General features: G+C 32.9%; 1 protein-coding gene across 1 annotated transcript in view; it reads right to left on the reverse strand.

Moving 5' to 3' along the window:
• The window catches only part of LOC135209567 (low-density lipoprotein receptor-like), a 33,491-nt gene that overhangs the window by 4,412 nt on the left and 5,592 nt on the right, over nt 1–23,487 (reverse strand). Inside the window, exons 3-16 of the mRNA XM_064242226.1 lie at nt 23,260–23,289; nt 22,611–22,643; nt 22,123–22,155; nt 21,501–21,533; nt 20,156–20,188; nt 19,397–19,429; nt 18,712–18,801; nt 18,089–18,205; nt 17,070–17,192; nt 5,581–5,703; nt 4,750–4,863; nt 4,126–4,233; nt 2,943–3,059; nt 1,750–1,863 (exon numbers count right to left, since the gene is read on the reverse strand). Coding sequence (XP_064098296.1) covers nt 1,750–1,863; nt 2,943–3,059; nt 4,126–4,233; nt 4,750–4,863; nt 5,581–5,703; nt 17,070–17,192; nt 18,089–18,205; nt 18,712–18,801; nt 19,397–19,429; nt 20,156–20,188; nt 21,501–21,533; nt 22,123–22,155; nt 22,611–22,643; nt 23,260–23,289 — 1,101 coding nt within the window. The remainder of the gene's footprint in view (nt 1–1,749; nt 1,864–2,942; nt 3,060–4,125; nt 4,234–4,749; nt 4,864–5,580; nt 5,704–17,069; nt 17,193–18,088; nt 18,206–18,711; nt 18,802–19,396; nt 19,430–20,155; nt 20,189–21,500; nt 21,534–22,122; nt 22,156–22,610; nt 22,644–23,259; nt 23,290–23,487) is intronic.

Consider the following 23,487-nt stretch of genomic DNA (forward strand, 5'->3'; position numbering starts at 1 on the left):
AATAAATGCAATAAAACCCAAAACCATGCTGTGGATGAGATACGTGGATGACATACTAACATTTTGGGATGGGAATAAGTGTGGGGTAATTTTAATGAATTCCTCTCAAAATTAAACGCATTAGTGCCCAGCATCAAATTTAAAGTTGAATGGGAAACAGACAACAAAATTCCTTTTCTTGATGTTTTAATAATCAGAGACACGACAGAATACAAATTTACCATATACAGAAAACCAACGTTCTCACTTTCATATATTCACTACTTTAGCTATCATGACAATACTATCAAGATAAGTCTAGCTAGCAACCTATTCTTAAGAGCCTTACGAATTTGTTCCCCAGATTTCCTGGAAAAAGAATTTGAACTAATTCGCAAGCAACTCTCATCTTTAAAGTATCCTGACCATAATAATTGAGAAAGCAATTCAAAAAGCAAACGTAATTTTCTACCGACCCCCTAAAGACAAGACCAGAGACACACCCAACAATAAAATAAAAATTCCCACCTGGAGACGATTAAGAGAGTAACTCACACCCTTGGGAAATCCAACCCTTTTGCATTTACCATACCCAAATACCTTAGCCAAATCCCTGATTAACGTCCAACAAAAGACATCGCCCAAAGACTCGGGGGTATATGAGATCCCATGCCAGGACTGTGACCCAATCTTACATCGGATTTACAGGTAAATCACTTCCCCAGAGATTAATACAAACACAAACGGTCAGTTAGGTATGGACAACAGAACTCGGCTATTTTCAATCATATAAATGAACATAACCATAGAATAAACTGGAATATGTCACGTGTAATTTATAGCAGCAACTGCCGGTACAAGAGTCAAATGATGGAATCGGCCTTAATAAAAGAGAAGCAGGTAATGAACATCTCAAAAGGGAATTGGACATCAGACATCGTTCGACGCAGTGTTCATTCAACCACGCTTAAGAAGATTAAAGGAAGATTATCAGCGGGGGTGACCTAAATTGCTTACTTGTGGAGAATCTCTTGGTATAAATACCACCTTTTCTGTAAACTTTCTCATTCATATACCTGAAGAGAGACAGCAGTCTCTGAAATATAGTACTTTCTCTCTACATTTTGGTGTTTTTATGGGCTCCTTTTATTAGATGGAATTCTGTGTTTACAGAACACCTTTACCAGTCATATATATGTATATATCATATATATATATATATATATATATATATATATATATATATATATATATATATATATATATATATATATTTGAGTATCAGTGAGTATTAGCAACTCTTCTATACAAACTTGCAGACAGGAAATATAATCAGTTCTGAAACTGAAAAGCAGTTGGAACGTAACAAAATCCTGCTTTTGAACTCTAGATAAGACCAGACTGAATCTTGGAAAAAGGAATCACTATAAAATAGACTATTTTTCTATAAATCTAACGATTAGTTAACACTTATTTATTTAGTTATCTCTCCTAATGCTCTTCTTGTCTTATTGACAATAATTATAGCAATTAGGCTGAGCAAATCTGAAAAGCTACACGTTATCAAAGGCAGAATTACTAAAACCTGTAAATTAGAAAAAAAATATTCAAAATATCTATGAATTCACTTTTAGGAATCAAGTATAATGAAAACTATAAGAATCTTTGCTATATACACTCAAAACTATACTGAACTACCCATAAATAAATAATTTCAGTGTTTTTATGAATCTCTGTAACTGCCTATACGTTAGTTCCATCTTCACTCACCAGAGGGACACTCCATTTCGTCTGATTCGTCAGCGCAGTCATTCACACAGTCGCATCTCTTCTTTTTCGAGATGCAAGAGCCGTCCTGACACATCCAGTCGCTGCTGGGGCATTCTGGAAGAGGTGAGTGTGGGGAACTCGTTTATATACAGACGACAGATAGTAATGTTTCTCATGTTTTGCATCGTAAATCGAAGGAGGCTGAGTTTTACATTCCCGCTAGGTGATGCTCCGAGTGATGTTTCTCAGAGTTATTCGTAAATCGAAGGGTATGAAGATTTGCAGTCCTAGGAAGTTAGTGTTCGTATTGCTTAAATCTGTGCTTATGTTTGGGAGATATTGGAAATTATTGGTGTCTATATGAGTGTCAATTTCACATTGGTCTAGTTTTATTCAGATGCCCTAAGTGACAGGTGGTTGTTGAAACTATTTCCAGGGCTCAGTATTTTTCATACTTTATCAAATCACTGCTCTTATTTCATTATCATTTAAGTAAAACTTGAACTGAGTGATGAATCAAGCAATAAACTTATCAGCCATATTGTTTCACTATCAGTTAAAAAAAAAGTATATCATAGTTTAACCAGACCACTAAGCTGATGAACAGCTCTCCTAGGTCTGGCCTGAAGGATTAGATATTTTCACATGGCTAAGAACCTATTGGTTACCTAGCAACGGGACCCTCAGCTGATTGTGGAAACCATACCACATTATATCCAGAAATTAATTTCTAATCGCCAGAAGCCAATTCGGTAGATCTAAGCCGGTATTCCGCGGCGAGGTAGACTATGGCAGTTGACGTTTTTCTATAGAATTTTACCTCCTGAACAAGAATTTAAACTAATATTTTTTCGCCCGGCTGTAATTAAGCTGTAATTTATCTTAGAACTCTATCCGGCAGTAGAAGGGACCCGTTGGGAATGCGGGGTTTTGGGTGGGGGTACCAGGGGACACCACTGGGAGAATTATACCGTACAACTCTATCCTACGGTAAGGGGTGACCGCTGGGAAAGCGAGGTTGCGGGTCGGGTAAATCACTTGGGAGAAGGTTTTGGTATGTTATTGTGTTATTTCCTATTATTTATGACATTTGGAACGCGATAATTACCAATTCAGTAGACCTAGGCCTCTAATTCTTTGTCATGATATGTTTCCTCTGTTCTACGAAGGGGTAAAAAATGAGACAGACTGACCGTGTACGCAGAATTCCTCGTCACTGAAATCCTTACAATCGAACCGTTTGTCACAGCGGCGATAACGAGTTATGCAGGAACCGTCATTGCACGTCCATTGGGTATCCTCGTCACAACCTGGGTGAAGAATATGAACGGAGGTACAGTAAAAGGAATGAAAAGGGTTGCAGCTACAGGTCGAAGGGACGCTGCAAAGAACCTGAAGTAATGCCTACAGTGCATCGCATAAGGTGAACTGATGGCGTTCGCTGCATGCCTCTTGGTGTTTACAATTTTGTAGTTTAGTAGAATATTGTCTTTCGAGTCATTTTTTCTGAGTCATGTTTCAATATTCATTTTTTTGGGTCCTGTGACCTGTTCTCTACCTGATGTTTCATCATAAATTATATTATCTTGATCCCTTGTACGATCTCGTTTTCCTTATCCCTGTAACCCTCTGTAGAATACGGGCAAAAGAGAATATGGCTGCATTATCATGAACTTGTGGTTATATCCAATATTATGGTATAGTTTTTACTACTGTTATCGCAATAAATAATAATAATAATAATAATAATAATAATAATAATAATAATAATAATAATAATAATAATAATAATAATAATAATAATAATAATAATAATGAAGAAACAAATCCACAGTTATGTATGGATACAAATATATCTAAAAATATATTCTAGCTTTATTTTTAAATACATTCGTACCCATCCATAATTGTGGACTTGTTTCTTTATTTGAAGACTCATGCTACTTTGAGTGTGTTTTTTCATATAATAATAATAATAATAATAATAATAATAATAATAATAATAATAATAATATAATAATAATAATAATAATAATAATAATAATAATGTCTACAGGCAGCCTTAAATTAATATAGAAGATAAAAGTGCAAACTCATATCAAGAACTGACATTCCCTATTTTTAGTATAATATTGATAACGATTAATGAATAAATGAATGAATAAATAAGTAAATATTTTGATAAATGAATATATGATAGATTAATGCAAAAGCGTCCAAGAACGAATATCATAGAAAATAATACAAATTCAATTCAGCCAAAACATCAAGAATTACCATTCCATTTCAGCCCACCTAACCCAACCCCTTCCCCCGAAAAAAAATTTAAATAATGCCTACACAGACAGATGCTTTATCGAGGCACTTTCTGCTTACCTATGGGACATCCATCTTCGTCACTGCCATCAGGACAGTCGGTGGAATTATCGCACAGCTGGTCTCTCTTGATGCAGGTACCGTCAGTACACTTCCAACCGACGCAGTCTGTTGGTATAGTATCGAAATTAGCATATGAATACGTATGTGTTTCTTTTAGGTAATATAGTATGTATTGTGTTCATTCTTTTAGCTATTGAATAGGTAGGTAGGGAAATGCGTTTCATTCTTCTAGGTAATATTATATGCTATATTCATTCTTTTAGGTAATACTATGCAGTATATCCATTCTTTCAGGTATTGAACAGGTAGCTAGGGAGATGCGTTTCATTCTTTTAGGTAATATTATGTATTTTGTTCATTGTTTTTTAGCACCAGTATGTATTTTATGTGAATATGCGTGTATGTATGGGTTAATGTATGTATTTATCTAGACAGATAGATAGATGTGTTATAAATTGTAAATATGGGTGTTAAAAAAAATGAATATCGTATTTTAGATGAACACTGACTTTAGCTAAAACATTTTTTTTTTTTGCAATTAGTAAACTTATCCCACGCTTATCTCTCTCTCTCTCTCTCTCTCTCTCTCTCTCTCTCTCTCTCTCTCTCTCTCTCTCTTACCTGTGGGACAGTCCTCTTCGTCACTGTAATCCAGACAGTCGTATCTTCCATCACAGCGGTTCTGTCTCGCTATGCAAGAACCGTCTTTGCACTCGAATTCATTTTCGTAACAACCTGATAAATAAATTGGGAATTAGATAACCAACTTAATGAGGAAACAGCGTAGAGGTATGCAAATTTAATCTATATTATAAAATTCAAATACATTTGACTTAACCTTAGAAGAACAATTTTTGGCTTACGTTTACCGCCATCAACCTGTTCAGTGCCATTTGAATCATCAATATTATTATTCATTATTCTCATTACATTTTCAGTTGATTTTTGGTTAATATTACAATTATTATCGTTATATTTTTTTTGTTACCACCAGAATTCATATTCGTAATTCTAACTATAATCATCGTTAATATTAGATTATTTGTGATATATTATACTGCTCTTAGTTTTCCGTCCTGCCCTCAGATCTTAAAAACGAGTGAGGCTAGAGGGCTGCAAATTGGTATGTTGATAATTCACCCTCCAATCACCAAACGTACCAAATTACAGCCCACGAGCATCATTAGGTTTTATTTTATTTAAGGTTCAAGTTAGCTATGATCATTCCTCTGGCACCGCAACAACACAGGCCACCACTGCAGGCTGAGACATTCATGGGTCACGGCTCATGCAGCATTTAACCGAGATGGTTGAAAGATAGATCTACTTTTGGTGGCCTTAATACAGGCTGTACAGAAAACGCGATCGCGCCTAAGAAAGTTAGGCGAAATTTTTACTTGTTTACCTCTCTCTCTCTCTCTCTCTCTCTCTCTCTCTCTCTCTCTTCCTTACCTGTGCAAGTTCGCCCATCGCCGAAGTAGGAGTTATAACACTGGCACTCGTAACTGCCAATGGTGTTCATGCAGTTGGCAAACGTGTGGCACTCGTCCAATTTAGCCTTGCACTCGTCAATGTCTGCGGGTGAAATACGTCACTTTAATGCATTCATCTCGTCTAGTGGTGGGGATTGTTGGGGGAGATTGTTGGGGAGACTGGTGGAGGAAATGGTGGGTGGGGGTTAAAGTGAGGTGAAACCCAGAGGTCAACTATAAGGTCAAAACTGAATTTTTGGAAGTTGGGTTGTTTGGGCTGATCGATGCTAAAGTTTTGTTGCAGTTTAAGATTTATATATGTGTGTATATATATGCATACATATTATTTGTGTGTATATACATATATATATATCTATATATGTATATATATATATATATATATATATATATATATATGTATAATATTAGGGCTTGTGCCTTGTATGATAAGGCGCCCTATGAGGTAATGTTAGACTAGCGATAATCTATACGCTAAGTCGGTTGGTATTGCACTTCCATCTTCAATGGAGTGTCTGGGGTTTTTGTAGATCACTTACGAAGTCGGTATTATCTTTACGACGATGTGTTAAACTCATGGTTCGGTGAGGTTCTTGTAGAAAACACAAGGTATAAAAATAGTATATTCTTCTGAAGTTTTACATGATGAAGATCAGGTATGATCGTACAAGTCTTCTATGACGATAGCTTGATCGCTTCTGCCAATGATGATGGCTAATCCTATTCCTCTACATGATAAGCTTAGGTAAAGAGGTACAGGTCTTCTAATGACGATAGCTAACTCTCTTCTGCCTGTCTACCATCTCTGTTACAAGTTATGAAGGAACAGACAGTAGTTCGAACATATGAACATACTACAATGACATAGTTTCATACGAACACACAATCGAATGAGACACGCTACAGATCACGTAGGCCGTTTGAATAAACTAGGTCGGGGTAGTTGTCTCAAGCAGGGAGCTTGGACTAATGTTTATAAACAATTGATGACTACAGGTGACGGCATGTTATCTTAGCCTACATACTTATTGTATACGTCATCTTTAGCGTCTCTAGTCTGATCACATTCCTGCAAGCAATCTGGTTGACCTCTTTAGTTTTAGACTTTTATATATATGGACTAACATTCCATATTTTTATTATGTAAACACTTACATTAGCTCGGTCAGCTACCAAAACCAACCACTGAATATTACTCAAACTTGACTTGCATTTGACTTATAGGAGTGTGATACAGACACTATGTGAATATATATATATATATTGTAAATAAAAATTCATGGTGTACATGAATTGATTCAAGTAATAAAATATAAAACATGATATTGGTAAATAATAGTGATCACATGATATATATAATGATACAGTTTTTTCACTTCATCTCTTTAAGATACTTATGCTACAGAAAATACTTATGTACTCTGATAATTGCATAGAATGAAGATTAACATGATAAAATCATATTTTAACTGATAAAAAATTTCTATATGAATTGATAAAATTATTATGTTTATGCTGATTGATTCGTTGATTTTTATGCTAAATGTTATATATCTGATTCATTAATCAATATACTAACTCATATATAAACTGCAGATATTGGTAAGAAAAAAGGTAACAGATTGATTATAGGCTACCTGATTTGTTTATACATATGTTATGGATTCATATAATTATGATTAATATATGTGCACTTTGAAATAGTATTCCTATTGCGTACACGCAAAGATATATTTAGATTCTGTTATTTATGATCATCTATATAAGAGATTCCTATTGCGTACACCGGCAAAGATATATTTAGATTCCGTTATTTTAATGATCAATTATATATATGGATACATGAATACTTTATATATATAGGATGAGCACTTGACACTCCTATATATAGGATACATGACCGAGGTTATACTACTTCACTTTTAACTAGCTTTCGAACAACTTTTCGTCCATTACACAGTTCCAGACAACCACCTATAGCCAATTGAAACGGCCTTTTTCAATGGTTAAAACAAGGGGAAAATTTGCCCTGCGGGTCCAACGTTCTATTTTTGCGCTCATACTTATTCTCTGCATCCTAAGCTACACGATTACGTTCGCGATGAATAGATCATCCCAGCACGAGTCCTTCGCCAGCAAAGTAGAGTTGAATATCCTTCGGGTCGTAATTGTCGGAAGTATGTCCCTTTTTTGTAGTCGAATTCCGACAGCCGCTGGAGCATTCCGCATTAAAACGAGATTAACGACGAGATACGGTGTCGGTCGAAGAAGTCCATGAATTCCTTTCACATTGTAGGCGGTTTGTTACTTGACTGTAGTCGTCCGCTGCGACGAACGATTTTTTGAAGTTGCGATGTGAAACTCTCGTACTGCAGGATACTGTAACCAGGTTCATTAATCAGCCTGCAAGTGAAATATACTTGTCACAAAGGGCAAAGTAAATTCAGACGACATCCAAATACAGGGAGGGGAGAGAGCCATTTAGACCAGACCTTAACCCACATGAATTCGCTGATATTTTGGAATTCAAAAGAATCCGCTGTACAAACTTTTTTATCCATGGCATTAACAATGAGTGAACCTATCCAGGTCTATGATGACTTGTAAAATATCCATAATTATAAAAAATAATATGATATCAATACGAATGCTCAAAGAAAATTCGATATTACTGGTAGTAAGTTACTAGACAAAGAAGTGGAAAATGGGAGCTATTTTGTAAGATTGCCAGGCAGCATAAGAGTCAAAGAGAATATTAATCATGATTCTATGTGCCCTAACAAAAGTTTCATATTCAATTTTCTCGTGCGCATCCTCTGAGGTTAAGTCTTTTAAAAACTTTATTAATAGGTAGGAGATGCAACGAAAAAAAAAAAACCCACTATGTAACTCGTTTCTAAATAAACTTTGGGTTTTTTCAAGAAAATGTGACATTTCCCATGAATGTTTTACTTGAATTGTAATAGGCTAATGTTGCAAGTAAATATTTCATACATATCTTGATACTTCTAATGTCTATGAGGTTCAGAAAAAAATTTATTCATTTTGTTGTTATAGAAATTCTATTTGCTTATTTTTGTTATTTAATTTTAAAAATGATTGCAACTCCTTAGCTAAAGTTGCATTGCGCATACGGATAGACATTTCTGCCTTGCCCATGAGAAGTTCGGGCTAAGCATTCCTTTCTCCAGTCAATCTGCTTTGCAATCGCGAGATGAAGCCTGTGTAAGCAGATTATTGAGGTTAAAAGGAACAAATGCTGATACGGCAATGATGACGTCGTTACTTGGCAGGAGATTGCTCTCAGCCAGCTAAAGAGTTACGTTACTTGCTGTAAGAGATACGACTTAGTATTTTCAAATGATATTTTAGTGTTTTTAATTCTCCACCCGCATGAGAAGAATGTCTGAAAAAAAAAAAAAAAAAAAACAACAGTACCAAAATTGAACAATATATTAGTTTCATGTTGGCATTATGTTAATAAATATTCCTTATTCAAACTATATGAAAAGGATTTCCATACAATTCTATATATATTATTAGCCCTGTATAAGATTCTATAGGATTATTCCATAGATAACATTTTCACATTCTAGACTTCCTGACTTTAAAATCTCTTTTATTTATTTTTATTTATTTTATTTATTATTATTTTTATTTATTTATTTATTTATTTAAGTTTTTTTTTTCATTGACTACGAATATAAATCACCGGGACAGACAATATGTCAGTAGATTTTGATATGTGTTTGAACTTTTAGCTTATTTGTCATTACTAAAGCGTGTTAAGTTAGAGTTCAAATCTTACGCATATATATTTGGATATTTATGGTTACGTTTGCTTATTGATATTATCGTGATTCCTTTTTTTATTATAATTTGTAACCCTCCGACTTCTTACGGAGTGTATTATATTGACTTTCCACTTGTATCCATATTTATTTTATTTTTTATATTTGATATATTTATTATATATTTTTTTTATATATATTTGATAAATTAATGGTTGGCTGAATATGTGGTAAAATGTTCTAGCGACGTACCGTATAAGGCTACTTTGCGGCATCAATTCTATAGATACAAGATATATATGATAAAGGTATTTAAAAACCGCTAGAACCGCTATAATCCAGTTCGGATCCAACATCACGAGTTGTAACTCGTAAGACATTGACACTTCCTATTTAATTATCCGTTATTCTACCAAACCGATTGACTCTGGGTGATAAAATATATTATTGGTTTTCTTAATGGAAAGGAATTCACACCACGTGTTAAGGAGATTATTATTGATTTACACCACCCGAGTCACAGATTATTATGTGTTGAATTCCATATTTACTGATTTAGCACTCATAAATATTCGTAACGCACTCAATTGCGGTGTTTGTTTTTTTTTAGTGCTATTACTTCTATATAAGTGTCAGGAACTATTAACCACTAAGAAGTGTTTTATTCCCTCTGTCAGACTCGTAACTCTGTTAATAATTCTAAGTATATTCTTTCAAGGATTGATTTGGCACAGGATAAGGCCCTTAAACTGACAGGTGTCTTAGTGTGTCCCCTTGTTTTCATGACACGTGTTACAATTAGTTATGGTGCTTTTTATATCTGTAAGCATTGTAGGCCCAGTAAAAATAGTGATTTGGCTTTCTGTGACATAGGAGGGAACCCTGATGACGGAATGCAACCGGTTTATGACGATTGGTATGAAAGAGATTATTATTACTACCTGGTCGTTAGTCATCTGCTGTGTTCTTCGGGTTTTCCTCGTCACAGACCTACATATAATATTACATTTGATTACATTATTCTGATACACATACTTTAAATGTACTTTTGTTTTAGGGTTTCTGCTCAAAAGTGTTTATTGTTTTTGCTTAGACCACTGACCCTGTTTCCGTTTCGAAGTGTTTATTGTTTGGTTGTTTTTTATTGCTGCTTATCGCTGTTGACACTTGCTTTGTTCAGTTTGTAACAGTTGTCTGCGCTCCGACCCAGATATTCAATGCTCGCGATCTCTTGGGTTAAGGAATTTTCTTGTTTAGATACTTGGTTTTTAACAATAGGTACGGATGTTTCTATATTTTTTAGTCTAATTAATGGTTCTTTGCAGTATGGTGTCGGGATTTGCGGGATAATGCGTCAGCTATGATAATTGCTTCCCAGGTAGATATCTTATCTTGGCTCCAAAGACCTGAATGATCATTTTTCGTCACCGAGTTCCTTTTGGACTGTGATTAAAGCCTTTGAAAAACTCGGTAAAGGACTCATGTTCAGTAAGGACTTTATCAGGATAGCCATAGATTATGAACTTAAGATGTACTAGTGAGTTAAAGATACCTAGCCCTTCCTTGCATATTACTGCAAAATTATTACTTTCAGAGGGCTTTAGTTTACGTGAATAAAAAGCTATAGGAAGAACTGTTATCATATTACTGAAGTAGTATCCCTCTTACCCCTTGGTCTGAGGCGTCTGTTGCAATAAAAAAAAAATTCCTTATTTAAATCAGGGATTTTTAAGTTAGGTAAGCTGCATTTTCCGCTTTTAAGATATCGAACGCCTGTTGATGCTTTTTCAGGACCATAATAAATCTACGCTCTTCTTCGTAAGATCTGTTAAAGGAGCTGTCATGATTGAAGAGTTACATATTTACATACGATTGTAATACCCACTACAGCGCAAAAGTGCTGTATCCCCCTTTTACGTTAATAAGTACCGGAAAGTTATGAATAGCCGACACCTTACCATGGACTACTTTTAAGACCTTGACCAGACACATAAACCTAGATAAAACATGTTCGGTTTAAAAAACTCACATTTAGATATTTTACTCTGAGATTATTTGCCTTTGTCTCTGTAGCACTAGCTCTACTTTATGTGAATGTACTTCTAAGGGTATTAGAAAAGATTACAAGATCATCCATATAGGCATGTAGGTTATCCCCTAAAGTCTCCAAACACTATATTGTAATTGGGAGCAACGTAATAGCCGGAGGCATACGTAAAAATTGATAAATGTCCCCTGAGTGTGCTGAAAACGGTGTATGAGGTACAATCACTTAGGTAATGGTATCCGTAAAAGCCATTTAAGTAAGTCCAAGTTGGTGAAAAAAAAAAATTATTCTACCCTAACAGAGATAAGATGTCGTCGGTACATCGCACTGGAAAACTATCGGAAGTCGTTTCCTTGTTTAAGCGACCGTAATCTACGCAGATACGCCAAGTCCGATCTTTTATGGCATGACGTTTGAGGGAAAAATTTATAGGGCTATTTGATTTCCTAATGGCTCCTATTACTAACATTTTTCAACTTCGTCATTTATCTCTATTTTGAAATTGCAGTGAGAGTCTATACGAAGGTACGTATATAGCTTTATGTTTGTCCTTAGACCGTATTTTGTTTTCAATGACATCCGTTTTTCTCCCAGAGATCACTCGCTAGTGGAGAAACTTCCTGGTATTCAGGTAGAAGATAAAAAAAATTCTGCTGAATCACCTCTGCTTGAATGACTTTACGGATATTACTTTAGATAGATTATCAGAGAGATTCATCCACGACTGGTTGGGCGTGATTAAAAACTAGCAACAATAAAAAAATGCGAATATAAATAACTTCCGTATCCACGATATGTATACTTTTAGGGCTTTGTTCGCGGAAATCGTTATATTTCAGAGTGTCGGGAAGGATTAAAAAATTTAAAAATTTCATTTCCCAGCAAAGTCTTTTTACACGCACTAAGACATTCGAGGGTGCATGCTTTCTCGAGATTTTTGCGTGCAAAGTACGACTGCGGTTGTGGGAGAATTCTGTTGGGTCATTTGAACAATGTTACGATTTCTGAGACAAATGTATAGTTTCCTTTATATAAATTATTATTTGATTAACTGTCTCATTTTTGTTCAAACGGATTTTAATATGTTTGAAGGTTTATAGGATTTTCCTTTGATAAACACGCCTTATTTTGCAGGATGTAAGATAATATTTTGTATACCCCTAGATGGATCTTACAATTACACTACATACAGATCAATGTTTTTTATAACTATAGAGGTATCTGTAAGCGCTCGCTTATCCGGACTTCTCATTAGGGAAGTTCGAACAACAGACGGTGAGTCCGTAAATACAAGTATTACGTGTATTAAGAAATAAAAACAAGATATTCTAATTTTTACGGCGCGTACAGTTGGGCTTAATCCACAGTACTCATAATAACTTATGTATTAAAAAACGAAAACCTGCTCTGATTACTTTATACGGTCGTGTGTTTCATAGGAAAAATCCTTTTTAATTCAAAAGATATCGGTATGTATGAACCAACATCGCTTTTCCCCACTCTGCTAGAGTCGCTTATTGTGTGGAATTTGCTTCGCTTTGAAAACTTCGGCAGTTTTTGACTAACCTTGACCGCTTGACTAGGTGACACAGTAACCGAGTTTGCTTGTTTGATTCTGAAAGGCTACTGTTTCTATTTCTTTTTGTAATAATTATGGATCCTTCTCTTTATTACCATCGGCAAACGTATTGTGTGTTTTTTAGCATTATGTTGCTGGTTACGTATAACAGCAATGAATGACGAACTATTAGGAACTGAGCGATTACTAATAAGACAAGTTATCACTACTGCATACAATTTTAACTGTTTGTACTTCATTCTTTGCTAAAATTTGAAATAGTGAGGGATCCTGGTCAGCGCATTTAGCCTGATGAAAGTTTTTACAGACATGTTATTCCTGCAATCCAGCCATAGTTTTTAAAGTTAAGTTGAGTCATTGAGGTTCGATATTTTATATACTCAAAAAACTCAAGGCTAAAACTGCGATCGGGACTTTGCAAAGGAGCATTTATTGTCATGACCCAAAATAGTGTTACCTCTAATTTATATAGATTTGTACGGGTGTTCCACTTGTTTTTGTGTGTTTTCTAATCACTACGGTGCTTAACGACCCTATCCATGCATCTGTATAAATACAGACGTCCACTGCGTAAACGCATATTCACTGTTTAATATGATTTGTTACGTAAGGGATTAATATCACCCAAAATGATAAAATTAACATAGTATATGATTATGATATTTCAGTAGAACTTCTGGAAACAGACACTCAAAGATAAAAAAACTCGCAGTAGCGAAATCTCAATGATGTAGATAATTTCTGTAAAAAAGTAAGATTAAGAATGTCTCGTAACTTCAGCCACAGGAATAACGAAATTCGACCTGCAAAGGAAACACTCAAAGTTACTCCAATGAATAAAAAAATTGTACTTAGCTTGTTTTTGTGGGAAGTCACGGTGTTCCGATAACGACACACGGCCTTGGTCCTCCTTCTCTATTTAGCGGACGACCTGGTTTGGCTTCAGTTCCCCCGTGCGCGTTGTTTCGATGATTCGAGCCCTTGAAAATCCGATGCTGCAGACGCGTTTCGGTTTGTTCTTGCAGTGCCGGAAACGCTCACTAACGATGTTTTCTTGAATGATTCTAATGAGAGACGAAGCTTCCGTTGCCGTAGGAAAAGGACACGTCGGTTTTTGTTTCTTGAAGTTATTCACTAACGATGATACTAAGTTGCTTGACGAATCTTGTTGTTTTCTGAAGTCGCTCACTATGATGATACTAGGTTGCTTGAAGAATCTGCTGCTTTCGTCGTCGTTGACTTCATGATTTATTATTCTGTTTTTTTCTTCGTAGGACGTTGTAGAGTTCTTCTGGTCCGCTGGCCACCAATATTAGGGCTTGTGCCTTGTATGATAAGGCGCCCTATGAGGTAATGTTAGACTAGCGATAATCTATACGCTAAGTCGGTTGGTATTGCACTTCCATCTTCAATGGAGTGTCTGGGGTTTTGTAGATCACTTACGAAGTCGGTATTATCTTTACGACGATGTGTTAAAACTCATGGTTCGGTGAGGTTCTTGTAGAAAACACAAGGTATAAAAATAGGTATATTCTTCTGAAGTTTTACATGATGAAGATCAGGTATGATCGTACAAAGTCTTCTATGACGATAGCTTGATCGCTTCTGCCAATGATGATGGCTAATCCTATTCCTCTACATGATAAAGCTTAGGTAAAGAGGTACAGGTCTTCTAATGACGATAGCTAACTCTCTTCTGCCTGTCTACCATCTCTGTTACAAGTTATGAAGGAACAGACAGTAGTTCGAACATATGAACATACATACAATGACATAGTTTCATACGAACACACAATCGAATGAGACACGCTACAGATCACGTAGGCCGTTTGAATAATAGGTCGGGGTAGTTGTCTCAAGCAGGGAGCTTGGACTAATGTTTATAAACAATTGAGTGACTACAGGTGACGGCATGTATCTTAGCCTACATACTTATTGTATACGTCATGCTTTCGTCTCTAGTCTGATCACATTCCTGCAAGCAATCTGGTTGACCTCTTTAGTTTTAGACTTTTATATATATGGACTAACATTCCATATTTTTATTATGTAAACACTTAAATAATATATACTATATATATATATATATATATATATATATATATATATATATGTATGTATGTATATACATATATGTATTACATTTATGGTAAGAAAAGAGAATGGACTTTATATAACCATAACAATTATTTAATGTTGCGTAGATGAAGAGAAAATATTGAAAAATATCGCTGATGGACAAGCAAAATATAATATAAAATAATTCCAAAATTTTGTTGTAATTAATTATATAATTCAGAGAGTTTTAAGTAAATATATTAAATATTTATGATAGCCATATTCAATGTAGTAAGCCTTACAACAAAATAGTAACTCTTAATAGCAAACTAATACAATAATACATAATATTCAATACAGTTCCTGTTTGTATTCAAAAATTACTGGCAAACTCCCCTCAAAATTTATCAGATCAATAAAGTTCATATCTTATTATTCTATCAACAGGTTGAAAAGCCACTGTAAATAAGGATTGAATAAAATACAGAAATACAGTATCTATTTGTAATTAAATTTTACAGACAAACTAACCCCAAAAATATGTAACTAATGCTTTTCATAGGGCATTACTGAATCACTATAAAGCACTATACTTAAAGATGAATGAATACAAAAATACAGTGCTTTTTTGTATTTGAATCTTATAAAAAAAACTCACCCTAAAAAATATGATGAAATTAATCAGATTTATATTATGTTACTGATCAATGATTACAACTCTGTACTTAATGTTAAATAAATACTAAAATACAGTGCTTATTTGTATTTCTATCTTACAGACAAACTTCCCATAAAAATATGAAACTAATAAAATTAATTTTATGTTACTGAATCAATGATTAGAGCTCTGTACTTAATGATGAATAAAAACATAAATATAGCGGCCGTTTGTATCTGAAAATTACATACAAACACCCCAAGTAATATGAAACTAATACAATTTATATTATGAGTGACTCAATGGTTAAAACTCTGCACTTATGATGGATAAATACAAAAATACAGTGCCTGTTTGTATTTAAAAATTAGTCAAACACCCTTAGAAATTTGAAACTAATAAAATTAATTTTCTAATTACTGATAATGGTTTAAGCTCTTTTCTTAATGATGATAAAACATAAATCAACGTACCTGTTCGTATTTAAAAATTACAAGAAAAAAAATAAAAAATATGAAATTAATAACATTCATGTTATGTTACTGAATCAGTGATTGAAGCTCTGTGCTTAATGATGGATAAATACAAAAATACAGTGCCTGTTTGTATTTAAAAATTACAGACAAACACCCCCAGAAATCTGAAATTAATAAAATTAATTTTCTATTACTGAATCAATGGTTAAAGCTATTTTCTTAATGATGAATAAAAACATAAATATAGTACCTGTTCGTATCTAAAAATTACAAAAAAGATGAAAAATATGAAATTAATAACATTCATATTATGTTACTGAATCAATTATTAAAGCTGTGTGCTTAATGATGAATAAAAACAAATATAGTGCCTGTTTGTATTCGAAAATTACAGACACCCTCAGAATTATGAAACTATAAAAATCATATTCAGTGAATCAATTATTAAAGCTCTGTGCTTAATGATGAATAAATAAAAAAATAAACTGCTTATTTGCATTTTAATCTTACAGGCAAACAGCCTCATGAATATGAAACCAATAAAATTCATATCAAATGAGTGAATTATTAAAGCTCTGTGCTTAATGATCAATAGATACAAAAAATAAACTGCTTATTTGCATTTTAATCTTTCAGGCAAACAGCCTCATGAATATGAAACCAATAAAATTCATATCAAATGAGTGAATTATTAAAGCCCTGTGCTTAATGATGAATAAATACAAAAATAAACTGCTTATTTGTATTTTAATCTTACAGGCAAACAGCCTCAGGAATATGTAACTAATAAAATTCATATTAAATGAGTGAATCAATAATTAAAACACTTCCAAGACGTTTACCAATGCATGTCCTGTCTTCTTCGGTGAAACCGATGTGGCAGTTGCAGCTGTAGCTACCAGGGTGATTAACGCAAGTGCCTCCTTCACCGCATCTGTCTGGGTCCTCCAGGCACTCGTCTATGTCTGTAACAGAAGGGGTCAGGCAGGAGGAGGTCAGAGGTCAGGCTGGATCACGGGGGTCAGGGGGTCAGGGGTCCCTCTCTCAGTCCTGGGGGATGTTGATACTGGCCTTGATATGTTGACATTCAGGCAATCATTTCATTTTTTATTTCTCACAGCTAAAGTTAATTAAAAAAAGAAGCAGTATTTACAATTAATCAGTGTGCCCTCTCTCTCTCTCTCTCTCTCTCTCCGTTCTTCTTCATCCCACTCTCTTCTCTCTCTCTCTCTCTCTCTCTCTCTCCCTGTGCATATAAAAAAATTATTGTCAACATATAGTGTGTGTGTATGTATATATACATATATAATATATTTACATATATATTTATATGAATATATGCATATAAATATATGTATATAGTATATGTGTCTTAGTATGTATTTATTTAATATCTATGTACAAATACATGAATATATTTACCTACAATTATCTTAAACAAGTGAAACGCCAGCTGCAATTAGATGTTAGACCGCTAATTGACCGCTGAATTAAACTTAAATATTTGTTAATGGAACTAATTTCACGCTAGTTTTTTATTTTCTTTATTTGGAAGTTATATATAACTAAGTAACATTATATATCTTTTTTTAAACTATAGACAAACATTCTTTAAAACGTTAACATTTACGTTTTAATACGTAAACAAAAGTATTGTTCCCCTATTCGACTATATTTACCAACGAGCTTGATGGTGCTCGCTACGCTGAGCTGGAACCCGACGCTGCCAGGCATGTCTCCCTAACCCTCCCGATCCCTCAACTACCCCGGCCCCACCCGGGGCGGACAAACAGGTATTTAGTCATTGCTCTTCCTCATCATTAGATTAATTAAACGTTTATATATTTGAAGAATACCATACCCATACAGGAAATGCCGTCTCCTGTGTACCCCGGTAAGCAGGTACAGTGGTACAGAACAAGCGAGTCTTTGCAGGTCGCGTGATCGCTACAGTTGTGGCTTCCATCTCGGCATTCATCTGTAAGGTTACAGTGGTTATCTGTATTTAGTTTTATAAGTATATCTATATATATATATATATATATATATATATATATATATATATATATATATATATATATATATTTTATATATATATATTTATATATATATATATATATATATATATATATATATATATATATATATATTATATATATGTGTGTGTGTGTGTGTGTGATACATTTATATTAAATTTATGTGTGTATTTATATACAGTCGTATATATACCAATACATATATATAAGTATGTGTGTTTTTATGTATATTTTATAGTATACTTATTTATATTTCTGAAAAGAACAATGTTTTTTTTTTTTTAAACCCTTCATTATATCATAATATCAGTTATGCAGAGAATGTTTATTTATATATATATATATATATACTATATATATATATATATATATATTCCTCTATTGTAAAGATACCATCATCTACAGTTCAGAGATATTTATAGTGTGAAGCGAATAGCAATCACCATACCTGTATTTAGCAGATCCTTGAAAATATCGTGGAAGGTCACTTTCTGATCGGAACATTGCCCAACAAACTCTAAGATGACATCCTGCTGTACTGTGGAATGGAAATGTGAATTATTACGAAACGAGCTTGGACGCGGGCGCTACGCTGCGCTAGAACCATCCTGATCCCCCACCCGGGTGGACAAACAGGTTTTCAGGTGGTGGGTGGAAGTGTCTTGTATCCCTTACCATCCGCTACCTAGCCTGCCTCCACCCAGGTGGACAAACTGGTTTGCAAGGGGAGGGTGGATGTCTCTTGTCTCCCCTACCATCCCGATACCATACCTACCCCGCCCCACCCGGGACGGACAAATAGATTTGCAGGAGGAGGATGGATGTGTCTTGTCTCCCCTACAATCTTTATACACTACCTACCCCGACCCCACCCGGGGCGGACAAACAAGTAAGATTGATTCGATTTTTACTATTTTAGTTGTCCAGAAAATTGGTTATTCGTAGTACATAAGATATTGTCGGGAAAGAGATATTATCCTGTAACAAACAATATAAATTCATTTCGCATTATTGACACAAATATTGTTATTCAGTTGATGTAACAAAATTAGCAATTTTTTTTTTCATTGTATTTATGTTGAAATTAGGAAGTAAAATGGCTGGTTTTTGGAAGTAATAATAAATATACTTACCTTCCATATTCTTGACCGAGATCTTCTCAGCTTCTGGAAATTGTTGCAAATTATAATTAGTAATTTGTTATGTTTTTACTATAATAAGTGAGATAGAATTTACGGAAATGAAAAAAGATTTAAAAAACTAAATACTTGACTCGGTCATTTGTCATTGTCTTATAACAGAAGTTTTTTTTATATATCATCATTCTTCAAGTTTTATATTGCATAGCTTTTCAGAAAAATCGGTAAAAAGAGTAATTACTAAAAGTATAATTACGAAAAGAATACGTACGAAACTAGTAAATACAAAAATGATAATTACTGGTAAATACAAAACGAATAATTATGACATATAAATACAAAATTAATGTTTATGAAAAGAGTAACTACAAAAAGAATAAGTACGAAAAGAATAAATGCAAAAATAGTTACGAAAAGAATAAATACAAAAAGAATAATTACCACGACTAAATACAAAAAGAAGGAATACGAAAAGGGTAAATACAAAAAAATAATTACGAAAAGAGTAAATGCAAAAAGAATTATTGCGAAAAGAATAGACACAAAAAAATCAATTACGAAACGAGTAATTACTAAAAAATAATTACGAAAAGAGTAAATACAAAAAATAATTACGAAAAGAGTAAATACACAAAAATTATCAGAAAAGAGCAAATACAAAAAGAATAATTATGAAAAGAGTAAATGCAAAAAAGAATAATTATTAACAGAGTAAATACACAAAGAATAATTACAAAATGGGTTATCACTAACCTTCCAGCAGCTTTTCCATTTTGAGTTCTTGCTCTGAAAAAGTAAAATACGGATAAGTTCCTTTCAGAAAAAAAATATGTATTGCTTTATATTTCAAAATAGATAGAATTCATGACGTCACCTTCGACCAGAGGCCTTTATTCATATTTCACAAAATATTTTGCTTTTTTTTATGAAATATGAAATTGACTCCAAATATGTTCTCAGATTTGTTCACAAGAGATTTTTTTTTTCATTATAAGTATCATATTCATATTCATTATTGGAATATTGACAAGTATAAAAATCATATTCCTATATTGAATATTGACAAAACACCTTAATTATAAACATTTTTAAAACTCTGTCATGAAATTATCATACAATTTTATTAGGATAAATATCCCGGACAGTGAAACTGAGATCAACTGAATAGCTCATTTAAAATATTTACACAATTTATGAGAATTATATATATATATATATATATATATATATATATATATATATATATATATATATATATAATTCTTGTAAATTATATGAATAATATTTTGATGAGCCATGAAAGCTTCAATGGAGCTCAGTTTCACTGTCCAGAGAACATCCAATGTATATATATATATATATATATATATATATATATATATATATATATATATATATCTATATATATATATACACACATATGTATATATATGTTATATATATATATATATATATATATATATATATATATATATATGTGTGTGTGTGTGTGTGTGTGTATATGTATATATATGTGTGTGTACATAGTCACAATTCTTGCATTACAAAATTCAAGTTATTTTTTACTTATACATTACATATATGCTACCAAAGCCAGTAATATATTTTCTTAGAATATATAGCTAATAATATTTCCATAAGCGCCATTGCTACTCCATGGTAGTATGCCTATGGTAATGCTGGTAATAAAAGTCTCATAAGGGTTTGAGTTATGGTAATTCTCATATTTTGTATAATTCTCTCTCTCTCTCTCTCTCTCTCTCTCTCTCTCTCTCTCTCTCTCTTCTTCTTCTTCTTCTTCTTCTTCTTCTTCTTCTTCTTCTTCTTCTTTACGGAATGCCTAGCACAAGGCTGGATTAATCCAAAACGCCTTCTCTCTCTCTCTCTCTCTCTCTCTCTCTCTCTCTCTCTCTCTCTCTCTCTCATAGCTACGAAAGTATACTGTTCTTCAATGCGAAAACAGACCAGCATATTCTAATAACTAAATATTCCAATTTAGTCAAATATTTTCTACGAATTATTTCAAAGTCATAAAATGAAAAACTAAAACATTACGCTAAAAAGTACATAAATAATGTAATGGCTGAAACAAACTCACCCGTCAACTTAGTTTCAATCATCTTTCCTTGTTCTGTTGAGAAGAATACAAAAAAACTATTGAAAAGAAGGTCAGTTATCATATGATTATTAATGCTATTTCACAGTATATTGATCGTTATCAGTGCATTGTGTTCAAATTAGTTTTATGTGTTTGATATTAAGACTAAATACTAACAAGTAATGATTCAACATAGATATGACTCATTGTCTATCAATTCAGTAGGCTGAAATCATAACGTTATTAAACTTAGCAATAAAAAATCCTAATTTATCTAAATGACAGCAAAAGTTCTATAAACAAGTAGTAAAAAATAAAATATCTAAAAGATATGAAAGAAAAATTTGTAGGATATACTGATATATGATACCAATCATTTAAGTGAGGTATTATAATATCTGGAATAACTTTGCTATTCGTGTATTCCTACAAATAAAATTAATAATTATAGTGCTATTGTTTTTATATAATTCTTTGCTTTCTATGGCGACAGTCAGTCTCATGCAGTCGTTCTGTTGTTGATGTTGACGAATTAGTAAACGTTTTCCTCAATAGATGGCTCTGCGTGTTACTTTAAATGGGGGATATTCTTTAATGCTTTATTTTGTGTTGGATTCCTCACCGTCCGCTAAGATATCAGCGGCCTTCCCTTGCTCTGTAAGGAGAGAAAGAAATTGTTTTGAATTCCATTGATTGATATATATATATATATATATTATATATATATAATATATATATATATTATATAGTATGTATGTATGTATGTATGTATGTATAATATAGCTATATTATATTATATTATATTATATATATATATATAGTATATATACATACACACACACAAAACACACACACATATATATATATATTTATATATATATGCTATATACATAAATATAATATATACTTATATATATATATATATATATATAATATATATATATATATATATATATATATATATATATCTTGTATACACAGGCTACCTTACAACAATGGGGTCCTTCATAAATATATACCATTAATCATTATTATTTGTCCGGCCCCGTCACTCTTCCCTAAACGAAATCAAAGAAATTGTTGTCAATTAAAGAAATTGAAAAGACTCACCTCTCACGGTCTCTTCCAGCTGTTTCTGGCTCTCTGTAGGAAGATATTCACAAGTCAGGGTTAATTAGTGATTTGCACTACTTAATAAATCATATTGCTGTTTGGATGTTTGGATCATTGAAAATCATGCAAGAATTTGAATTTGCCCGAGGTTATAGAATTGAGTTTAATGTATCAAATAAAAGCTCTTACTTAGATAGTAACCCCGAACGATTTCAACCCGGATGGTATGTATATATATATATATATATATATAATATATATATAATTTATATATATATATTATATATATATAGATATATATATATATATATATAATATATATATATATATATATATATATATAATATATATATATATATTATATAATATATATATATATATATATATATCATTACGGAGTGTTTAGTACAGGCCCGTCTGAAGATGATGGTAAAAACATAAACAAAAGACTGTCAATATCAAATAATGACCGTAGAGAAATATTACTCCTAGATTGGTGGTCACTAACTACGAAAGATCCCAAACAGAAGTTCAAAAGGAATTACATAAAAGTCAGTTTTTTACTTATAGACTCGAACAGAAGAAAGGTAGCTACATATAACAGTTTTTATTTCAAAGAGACCAAACATTCGTAAAAATAACTTACTGTCTACATCAGCTACTTTGGCATAAAGTTCTGAAATGGAAAGGAAGATACGTCACAGAAACAGTGTTAAGTCAATAAAGTGGTTATTGAGTCAATACTTCAATTTTACAGCATGCGTATGATTGTCATGTGGAAAATCCTCAGATTAGTCAAGAAAGACGTCTAGTGATATCCATATCCTTATAAATAGAAGTATTCCTTTTGGTTAATGGAAAACAATTAAATGTT

The sequence above is a fragment of the Macrobrachium nipponense genome, chromosome 38 (assembly GCF_015104395.2).
Source record: "Macrobrachium nipponense isolate FS-2020 chromosome 38, ASM1510439v2, whole genome shotgun sequence".
NCBI classification, from domain to species: domain Eukaryota; kingdom Metazoa; phylum Arthropoda; class Malacostraca; order Decapoda; family Palaemonidae; genus Macrobrachium; species Macrobrachium nipponense.